Here is an 11,744-nt window from a genome sequence, read left to right on the forward strand (position 1 = left end):
TATCTCATGTGTTATGCAATAACATATCAGATGTTGACTGAAGTTGTCAGCCTCTAAGCATGCTTTCACACTTGCACTTTTGGTGCTCACCCGCATTCTAATGATGTCAAAGTGAACGCTGTTTTCCAAACTTTGCCACACAACTGTGAACCACACCTAAGTCTGCTTGTAACTGTGGTCTGGGGTACGCTTCATGTGAACTCCAGTACAGTTCGCTGCTGATATGAACGCAACTGTACCAAATCGCGGAAGTGAACCAGTTAAGGCATGGGAAAGGGGCAGGAAACGAACCCGAGCTTGGTCCAAGCAATTGAACCAAGCGTTAAAGCATGCTAACATTCTGCCTAACATCTGTTTTTATGTTCCATGGAAAAACAAAGAAGGGGTTTGGAACAACATAAGGGTGGCGATATGGTTCATAAGTCACCTCATCTCCTCTTTATTCTCTCTCCAGGCTCCATCTCAACAGCAGTTGCGTATCTGGCCAGGAGGGGACAGCGGCATGGGTCAACTGTCCAACAGTGGCAGTGATTCCTCCTACCCTCAACTGCTGTTGCACAAGCCGGCGGCCACGCAGCACTCGCGCCACTTCCTGGGCAACATTGGGGGTATGATGGAGCCGCACCACCCCCACCCAATCTACGGCAGCCACCACAGCAACGGCAGACAGCTTCGGCAACAACAGCAGCAGAACCAGCCGCAGGGCCAGGCCTCGCAAGGCCAGCAGGGCCAGGGGCTGATGCCTATCTCCTCCCCGCAGATGCAGGACAGCATCGAGCTCAGCCTCACCCACCACCACCACCTGGGTCAGTCTTCCATCATGCAGCCACCCCCGTCGAGCTTGGACTCTAGTCAGTACGGCTCCTCCAACCTCCACCTGGGCCTCTCTGCCTTTCGGACTAGGACAGTCATGGCCCCCCAGCAACCCCCGTCTGCTTCCCAGCAACAGTTGCCCCAGGCCCCATCCTCCCAGGACAGCATGGTCGCTGCCTCCGGTTTGGGATACATCCCTCCATGCTACACCGGCAGCAACAACAATAACAACCCACCGCAGGGAAGCATCGGAGTGGGGGGAATGCTCACTGGGGGGCCGCTGCCCAGAGGAGTTGGGGGAGCTGGGGGGCGGCCGGATTCCGAGGAGTCCGCCATGATGGCAGTGTGTGGCAGCGGCAGTGGGAGCGGTCAGAGTGCAGCCAACTCTTGATAAATCTTGAACAAATTCCAAAAGCCATACAAAAATGTTAATGAAAACATAACAGTGACAAAAATGCCACACACCTACGACATGTAGTAAACATAACACACACACGGCCACACATAACAGAATTTCAGAGAAAAACTTGTGAAATATCAAACGGTTTTTTTTTTTTTTTTTCATTTATTTTATTTTTGTTTCTTCTTTTTGGTTTTGCATGGGGAGAAGGTCAAGGGAGGACCTGAAGGGGATGATATTAAACTATTTTTATCTTTTTTTTAATTTGTTTTTCTTTCATTGAAGGAGAAGAGCAGTGGATGAAGTACTCGGAACAGAAGGTTTCAGAAAGTTTGATTTTACCGTTGTCATATTATTTGATTTTAATGCGATTTTAGGACAGGTTTGCAGCGAGAGATTTTGTTTGTTTGTTTTTGTATTTTTGTTGAGAGGAGATTTTGGGATTGAAAATAGTTAATTTTTTTGTCAAGACAACAGCAGCAAGAGACCGTACCCTTATGCTTTTTTTTTAATCTTCTTTTTTTTTCTAAAGTTTTGCCGTAATTGTAAAAAATTTTATTTATTAAGAATCACTACATAAGGAAATTAGAAAAAGAGCTAAATTGAGAGGTGGGTTTATTTATTCAATGTTTTATTTATACAGGTATTTTTTTTTAATTATTTTTCACTTATGCATAGAAAACAACAAGCAAACAATGTTAGGTTGGAATTTTAGTTTTGGCTTTATTTTGTTATTGGTTGCTTTTTTCTAGTGGAGTATATTTCACCCAGTCACCTTCACACACGCAACATACAAACACACACATTTTTTGTTACTTTTATTTTTTTTCCAATGTTTCCAATCTTTATCTTGCTTGACACACTGGCTTATATATCTCAAACTATGAAAAAATCCTATGAATTAAATAAAGCAAATGACAGAAACTGTTTTTAGTCACCACACAGTGAAAAAAACCTACTAAAACTAGAGGAGGCTGAACCATGAGCCGCTTTCACAAGGAGAGAGGGAACGTAACCCAACTTTCACATTAAGGAGGAAGTGACACAGGAAAGTCTTGAAAAACATCAAAACATTTTGCCAGATGGAAAACCAAAATGCTTCCCTGTTGCTCGTTTCAAAAAAATAGTCTGCCTTTTTCTTCACCATCTCACTAGACTTTCTCACCTCTCTCGCTCTCTCTCTATCTCTCTCTCTTTTGTTTCTGACTCTCTCTTTTTTTCTAATCCTTTTTGTTTTGGACAGAAAACTATGAAAGCATTAACACATTTGTATTAACTCTGGATATGCTAAGCCAAATCTTGCTGTCACTCTCTCATCTTTCTGTAGCTCTCTCTCGCTCTTTATTTTCTTGCCTCATATTTCTGTTAGAAGGAAGAGTCTGGGGCAAGATTTAGCAGGAGGGTGGAATACTTCAATTTGAAGAGACACTTTTATGCCCTCCTGACTGCGGCCCCTCCCACTCTGACTTCATTTCCTGCCTCTAATTTTTCCTTTCTCTCCTTTCTTTATTTCCCCCTTCCTCCTTCACAACACTCTGTGAGTGCTGTTTGCCATCAAAGTCAAAAAAGTGAACTACTTCTCTCTTGGCTGCTATCTCCACTCTCAACCATGTTCGGATTGCTGCTAAAGAAAACAGACAGATAAATAAATGAATAAATAAATAAAAATGAAAACATTTTAACCCTCCTGCTTCAGAAAAATGAAAAATAAACCACTGCATCTCATGTATTTATTACTATTTAACAAGGAAAAAAGATGAAAAAAAGAATCTGTTTTCTGCTGTTTTTATTTTATTTCTTCTTTTTTTTCTGCTTTCTTTCTTGGTACAGGTTAAAGCTTGACATTTATATTATGTAACGGAAACATGGTATTAAACAAGTGCCTCGATTTATTGGTCAGCCACTGGACAGAATTGAACAGAAGAGGATTATAGGAGTTTGATCAAGGTTTATTATATGTATAGCTCAAAATTCAAGCCTCATGCAACTGTGTAGAAATCCACTACAATTCAGAATCATGTGAAAACTTCATATTGGAAGCGAGCTTCGGTATGACTGACCAATACCATATATTTAATTAACTGATGACATCTTCATCCATTGTAATCTGTGTACATAGCTTCAATGCATCATCCAGTTAACGTTAAAGCAATGTTAGGGTGAAATGTCATTTTCATGGTTAATTCTAATGACTGGGATTCGAACCTGCGACCTTTGAGGCGACAGGACCGGCAAACTACCTTATACTGCTCAGATCAGTGATGATGACTGCTGTCCTTTATGTTCTTAATAACCAGTTAAAACTTGTAATTGGCCTCACTGGCTTCTTTACCTTGTCATTTTTTTCAACACCATCCTTCATGAGAACATATTGTCTGAAGTATTATGATATCAGTTTTGGTTTCTCTATTAAAGAGAGAGTTGCCTCTGTAGGTCCTCTAATCTTGTTATGTTTAGAAGACGTTGGTCACGATAAAAATGTCACACTCACAATGCACTGTCAGCAAAGTGTCTGAGCACTGATAAACTTTGAAAATGCAGATGTTTCCAAGATGCTTATAAGACAAATACAGATTTTTGTGTCTGTTCAGTCATTATTTAAGAACATAGGATATATATATATACAGTATATAGACATGGAGGGGTTTCGGACGACAGTATTCAGAACAAATTGTTGCTCTGTCACCTCTCAATAAATCTTGAAAACCCTCACAAAAGCTCTTTTGAAGTGAAGGAGCAGCTAAAGGAATATTTTTGAAACATTACCATCACAATTTCAGACTGTAGAAGATGCAGTGATAGCGGTTTCTAGATTTCTGCTTGCATTTTAAACAAATGAATAGAAATTCAGATGTTATTCAGAACTGCAAGGTGGTTTGGTGAATATAATGATGATTCCTTACATATATATAGTGCTTTTTAGGCACTCTTAAGCGCTTTACATAGTATAGGGGGAATCTCCTCAACCACCATCAGTGAATTTATATGTTAAAAGTTTGCAGAAGTTGATGGTGATGCAAGCAATAATGCAATGATACAGGTGTTGTCTTGTCCTATTGACATTCATTTATGGATCATTTGATAATTTATGAGTTTATAAAAGTCCACTTTACTATAATTATATAGAGTGCTCATTAAATATATTTGTCATATACATGCTCAAGGCTTTTCCTTGATGCACTTAGTAGTTGGGGGGTGGGGGGGCAAGACAATAGTTAAACACATTGCTGTCTGCAGTAGCCTATAGTTTAAAGTCCACTTGCTTCTTGCAAAAGTTGAATAGCACTCATATTTGTATTAATTTGATTGAATTATTAGTTACTTTATTTCAGTGAACAGACAATTAAAGGAATGTCCCAGGTTCAATACAAGTTTCGATCAATCTACAGGATTTGATGCATAATGCTTATTTCCACAAAAATATTTTTTTGACTCGTATATCGTTTATCACGGTCACAGTAAGGCACTTACAATGGAAGTGAATGAGGCCAGTCTATAAACGTTCAAATAAAAACTGTTTGACAAGTTTAACCACGTTTACATGATTTTAGTATGATTAAAGCAGGGTTTAGTGGCGTTATGTTGTCATGACAACGAAGATGTCATAATAGCGATTTTATCATAATAAAATCATGATTACCCATAATGTGTTTACATCTTTCGGCTACACGTTAAACGTTTATTGACTGGCCCCATTCACTTCCATTATCTTTGATTATTTTTTGGTTATTCAACGTTGTGCCACAAATGCTGTTGACTGAGCTTAAAAGAATATACCAGGTTCAATAATACGAGTTAAGTTCAGTCGACAGCTTTTGTGGCATAATGTTGATTAGTATAAAACATTATTATTATTATTATTATTTTGACCTGCCCCTCCTTTTATAAAAAATTTAAGAAAAGCTTACATTTGTGTTACAGAGAGACACTTACAATGGAATTAAATGGGGCCAATTTTTAAAGGGTTTAAAGTAAAAATTGTGATGTTTATAATTTTATCATATTTAGTTTTTTAAACACGTGTTATTTTAGCTGTAAATTTGTTTAAATCGTCATTTTTACAGTCGTTTTAAGTTTTGTTGACATTATATGGAAATTGCAACATAGATGTAAAATGTTTTAGTTTTTATTTAAAATGTATCTTTACACAGAAAATGATGTAAGTGATTTTATCACACTAAAATCATGTTAGCACGCATATTGTTTACGTCTAGTGGCTAAACATTTGAAACAGTGAGTATTTTAAAGTTTACGGATTGACCCCATTCACTTCCATATTAAGTGCCTCACTGGAACACATATTTGTGTGTTTATATTTTTCTTCTTCTTGTGGGTAATAAATATTTAGGGTTAGGAACACCCCTTTATACCGAGCAGCAAATGCGCAAACTCAGCACGGCGCGCACTCTTCGCAATGAGGCGTCACGTCATCAACAGGTGGCTGTAGCGCGCGCCTTGCGTTTTTACGTTACCTGTCAAACGTAATCATGGGACACATGAGTTTGCGTCTTTGTTCCTTCTTAGCTTAGTTTATATTGCAAAAGCCTACAGTGTTAACACCGCAGGTTACCCAAAATATAGCAAAATTGTATTCACGGAGCATAACGCGCGTGCCATGCACCCCATGCCAGAGGCAGTCAGGCCGTGGACAGCAAACGGCGAGTTTACGAAGGGTGCTCCAGTTATGTGGCCTTACCACGTCTTCCCAATGTTTCAACATTCTCCAGCTCCTCTTGTTGGCATGGAGCTTTTTAGACCTGCCTCCGAGAGAAGAGAATTGCCAAACATATTAACCGGTCTCCTAATTCCTCAAGTGGACCATCAGCGTATTCAAGTGCCTCCTGTACGTAATACTCATGGTGTGGTTACAGACACATTTCGGTGCGTGTAAATAAAAGAATACTGGACTTCAGATGTATTCATGTCATATAGGAACGTGTTCTGTCTCTCGCTAGGACAAGAAATGCGTTTATTTCCACTACAACCTTAATGAGTGCGGTGGCACTTTACAGGTAAGCAATAATGTAAAAACTCTAATCTTAAAGGAATATTCCGGGTTCAATACAAGTTAAGCTCAGTCGACAGCATTTGTGGCATAGTATTGATTAGCACAAAACATTATTTCGACTTGTCCCTTCTCTTTAAAAAAAGCACACATTTAGTTTATAGTGAGGCACTTAAACTAATGAGAAGAGAATGGGGCCAATTTTTGGTTGTTTAAATCGTAATTTTTAGTCATTTTAGGGTTTGTTGACAATGAAGTTGTAAAATTGGCTATAATTTTACACAGAAAATGTTAGTAAGTGATTTTATTACGCTAAAATCATGTTAGCATTGTTTATGTGGCTATTCAGCGTTTTCAGCCCCGCCCCTTTTTAGCGCTCCGCTCTTCCGAATTTTGTCAAATAACTTCCTGTTTGTATTGAAGCTACTGAGAAGAGTCGATCGAAATGGATTATGTGTGGGAGAACAGCAAGTATTTTTCACCATGAGTTGATGTTGGAAGTCTACAGCACCCATTTACTACGTGAAAATGCTTATAATGTGTTTTTTCTGTCACTGTACAAGTTTGTATTCACGGAGATAAATTGGACCTGGCAGATCGAAAACGAACTAAAATAATTTTCAGTAACTAAAATAAAAATGATAACAGAAATTACTGGAAAAACTAAACTAAAATACATTTTGCATTTACTCCAAAACGAACAAAAATATTAGCTTTAGTTTTCGAATATACTAGGGTGAATATGGGCATAGTGGGAACCTTTGGAAATGTAACTATTCTAGACACTTTGAATTAAGATCCAAACACCACATAACCTAACATTATTCCTTTGAAGAAAGCGTAGGATGTCTTCTTTTTTCAAAAGCAAAGAAAGAAATATTCAATACTGAGAAGCAGAACCTTCCAAGAACCTCTTTAGACCAAATCACAGATTGTTTTTAAAGCCGTTCTGGTAAAGTGAGACAGAAGAAAAATGATTCTCTAGAAAATATCTACAAAGTATTTAGAATTATTTTTTATATTTCTTATACACTTGCACATCATAACATTAAGTTAATGTTTACTTTTTTAAAATAATATTTACAAGGTTTACCTAAAATTTCTGTCATTTTCTTGGCAATTGCTTTTCCCACCGGTGGTCATGAAATGAGCTCTGCCACATATCCTAAAGACAAATCATCAATTTAAAATCTCAAAAATATAAAGGGATAGTTGACCTGAAAATTAAGTCTCATCTCGCCCTTATGCACAACGCTTTTATACAGAGACTCATCTGAACAGATTTGACAGTTTTTATCTTATATAAACTTAAAGTGTCTTATCTAAAATTGCAAATATGTATTGATGAACCCTTGTTTGCCATGTGAATAGCCTAGTTGCGGAAATGGCGCTAGGACTAAATAAATAATCTTGCCCTCATGCCATCCCAGATGTGCGTGACTGACTTTCACCTGCTGAACACAAATGAAGATTTTTAGAAGAATATTTCAGCTGCGTAGGTCCACAATGTCAACTTTGAAGATCCAAATAAACAAAGGCATCATAAAAGTTAATCATACGTGGTTTAATCCATGTCTTCTGAAATGATCTAATCTGTTTTGGGCAAGGCCGTAACCATGTCTTGAACATTGGGGGAGGCCCAAACCATTTTGGAGGTAAGGGGTCACGGGTGTTGAGGTCACAAATATAATGGTCCTCGGTCCTTTAAGATAGTAAAGGCGATTCAAATATAATTTTCTGAATAAAGGCTTTAAATGATTTTAAGTTTTGAAATGCCACCAAAATTAGATGATAATGGTCATTTTTGTTTTTAAAAGATATGTTGTTGTTATTTAAAGTTCACACAGTACAAGACAAACACTGTGACTGCATTACTAGCAATTTGCTTGTTGTAGTCATATTTTCTTTCTTTATTGTGCTGTATCAAAGACGAGATGAATATAATTTGAATTTCGTTTCATCACCGATGTATCTGTTGAATGAGATGACTGTGTCAGCTGGCAAGCAAAAAGAAAATGCACAAAATGATTTACTGTCCTCAAGTTGTGCCGAACGCTGCTTTTTTCCATACAAAACACCTCATATTGACCACTGCTCTCAAGGCCCAAAGAGGAAAAACAATTATCATGAAAGTACCATAAAAGTTGTCCATACAACACAAAGCTGTTGTGTGGTCCCAGGAAGCTTGGAATATAATGCTCGTGTCATATGGACTAATGTTATAATGTCTTTATACTGAAACTTTAATTACGCTTTATAGTATTTGTCCTTTATGAAGCTCGACAGCTCCTGCTCACTATAAACTGTTTTTCTGTGGAGTAGAGCTGCTTATGTTCCAAGACAAAATAACAGCACGTGGGTTTTGAACTACATAACAGTGAGTACAAATAAATGTTACATTTTTAGGTTATCTACTCATTTATCTGGTTGCTCATACTCATAATAAAATGGTCTCTCTTAAAAGAAGACACTTAGGAGATGCTGTACAAAATTCAGAATTAAAGATCAAGAAATTATTTAAAGAATCTTAAATTGATTGTTAATGATTACCTAATAATATTTGCATTAAAAGTATATGACACTGTACTTGTAACAACCTGTAAAAACTCAATGGATGCCATGAGTTACAGGTCTAATGTTCTAGTTTTAATCTGAGGGTGCAAAAGCTCTGTGTTTTATAGATCATTTTCTAAGACGATATCAAGTGAATTTGATAAAAAGCTACTTCAGAAGCTTGCCAGATACCACGTTCATTCAATTCCTTTATAGTATACCCATATTCCCTCTTTATCTTAAGCCTGATATGCTGAAATCTACTCCGTTAATGTTTTTAACATTATGAATGACATATGAATCACATACTGTAATGACATATTTTAAATTCAAAACAGCAAATTTCACTGAATGGTTTGCGCCATATGAAAGTACTGTTGGTCAGTAGAACATTTCAATCATAAAATAGTGGGTAAATATTGCATGTTTAATTATATACTGACATCTTGCATGACACTAAAACACTTAACCTGAACTGCTGACACTGACGTGTGTGCAGCAATCTAAATAATCCACATGGTTCCCGCTCAGCTGCTTAAATTTGAGTCCCACCTTGATGAATTTGATCTCAAAAGACATTGCCGAGGGGGCAATCTGGCCCGGTTATCTGCATACATTTTAGGTTTCATCTTAATAGTAATTTGTGTTAAAAAAATATCTTGATGACATGAAATTTCAAACAGGACAACTATATTACATGCAAGTTCATAACATTAAAGGAAATTATCTGTACTTTTTAAAAGTACAGATAATTACAGATGTGATTTAAAAATATATATATATATACATATTTTTTATATATATTGGAGTTTCATGAGCACAGAGGCATATCAGTATGTCCACAGCCTGAAGGTTGGATCTTGTGGATTTATGAATGGAACTTGTTTTAAAATCTCCCCATTGTTATGAAATCCCTTGAACACTTTAAAATACTCCTGATGACTTCTGGCAACTCTGTAACCTGTAAAACCACTTCGATGGCTAATTACACTATTTTAAAATGGCTGTGCACTAGTTTCTCTGGCACATATGGTGAATACTTTTGACATAGTATTTTAACATTTTCAGATTGGCCTCATTCATTTCCATTGTAAATGCCTCACTGGCACTCAGATTTCTTTTTCTTTTTTTTTTTTAAAGAGGGGCAAGTCAATCTTCATTTTTTTGGTAATCAATATTATGCCACAAATGCTGTTGATTTAAGATGAACCCGTCATATTTCTTTAAAGGGAAAGTTCACCCAAAAATGAAAATTCACTCATTTACTCACCCTCCATCTATCTGAGATGTGTATGGCTGACTGACTTCTGCTAAACACAAAGATTTTTAGAAGAATATCTCATCTATGTATGTCCATTCAATACAAGTAAAGCACATAAAGGCAGCCTAAAAGTAACCCATAAGACTCCTGTGGTTTAATCCATGTCTTCAAAAGCGATATTATACTATAAATCTTCACTTTTACTTTCACAATCTTCTTTTGGTTATTCTTTGTGCATATCGCCACCTAATGGGCTGGGAGGGAATTTATGGTAAAAAAGGACTTAAAGATTTATCTGTTTCTCACCCACACCTAAAATATTGCTTCAGAAGATATAGATTAAACCACTGGAGTCTTATGAATTACTTTTGTGCTGCCTTTATATACTTTTTGACCTTTAAAGTTTTGGCCACGCTTGTATTGAATGGACATACAGAGATGTGATATTCTTCCAAAATCTTTGTGTTCTGCAGAAGAAAAAAGTCATACACATTTGAGATGGCATGAAGGTGATTGAATGACAGAAATTAAATTTTTAGGTGAACTAACCCTTAAAATTTTGACTCAAAGCCCCCAGAAATATCCAAGACAATATTCAAACTATTATACATAATAGTTGAAGGGAGTTGTTGAAATTATGTCAGATAACATGTACTACAGCTTATTGTTTTTTTTTTTAGCATTTTTAGATTTATTACAGGAAGTGTCATATTATAATTTAGTTTGTTAACTTATTTTAAAGTCATCTTGAGGCTCCCTTGCAACCCAGATACCACATATACTTCACCCAGATGTGTATTAACAACATATTAACGTTGTTTGCTCATCTGCAATATGCCTATAAGACATATGTCAATAGTTATGTCTCAGATGTCAAAAAGACATTGAGCAGATATCTTTGAGATGTTTAAGTGTGTGTGTGTGTGTGTGTGTGTTTTTATCTGGAAAGCGTCACAATCTAAAACACACATCTCTGGAGATGTATGTGCAATGTGATATGATTTATGTGAAAACCACTGCATTAAGTAACGTTCCTGCTGAAAGAAAAAACAAGCTAAGGGTTTTTAGCAGGTCTTTTTTTAGCAGGTCAGCTTAGGAAACCATCTTCACCAGGCTGGCAGACTAGCTTAATTCAAGACAATGTTGAAATCACATGACAAGTTGAATACCGCTGACTTTTCTCGATAACAAGTCCCACCATTATTATTGGTCCAAAACTGGTCCTATTGGCCACTGAAATGTAAACAAAAAAATGATTTGGGGCACCATCAACGTTTTCTCATCTTAAGATTCCTGTTTTGTTTAGTTTTTTGCCTGCAATTTAACAAAGTTTTACCCTCCTCAGATGATGAACTGCCAGATTGTGTATTCCAACAATGTGCGCTATACACCAGAACCCAAAGGACAGTCATTCGAGCTGTCATTCAACAGGTGAAACCCAAATCTCAATATTTTTATTCAGGACTTTGACATAAGATTGACCAAATCATTTTTCTTTTTTAAAATTTCTCGATTTTCTGTGGTGAGGGAGCGCATGTTTTGCAAGATTTTTAAAAGCAGGGTCAAGTTTAGTCTTTTTGTGTGTAACGGTATGCTTTTCCTCTCTTTTTTTTTATATAATTTCTAATTTAGTTTGACCTCTCGAATGGAGCCTAATATTCTATTAAATGGTTCAAACTCTAGAACACTGGGAAAAACTTGAAGAAAATGTG

General features: G+C 36.7%; 1 protein-coding gene across 3 annotated transcripts in view; it reads left to right on the forward strand.

The window, feature by feature from the left end:
* The window catches only part of dyrk1b (dual-specificity tyrosine-(Y)-phosphorylation regulated kinase 1B), a 68,746-nt gene extending 64,752 nt beyond the window's left edge, over positions 1-3,994 (forward strand). For 2 of the 3 annotated variants that reach the window (XM_052144061.1, XM_052144059.1), the window contains exon 11: positions 455-3,994. In XM_052144061.1, the coding sequence (XP_052000021.1) occupies positions 455-1,204 (750 nt within the window). In that variant the 3' untranslated portion in view covers positions 1,205-3,994. The remainder of the gene's footprint in view (positions 1-454) is intronic. The other variant, XM_052144060.1, reaches the window with a different exon arrangement.
* The last annotated feature ends 7,750 nt before the right edge of the window (positions 3,995-11,744 follow it).

This window comes from Xyrauchen texanus, chromosome 15, assembly GCF_025860055.1.
Source record: "Xyrauchen texanus isolate HMW12.3.18 chromosome 15, RBS_HiC_50CHRs, whole genome shotgun sequence".
NCBI lineage: Eukaryota > Metazoa > Chordata > Actinopteri > Cypriniformes > Catostomidae > Xyrauchen > Xyrauchen texanus.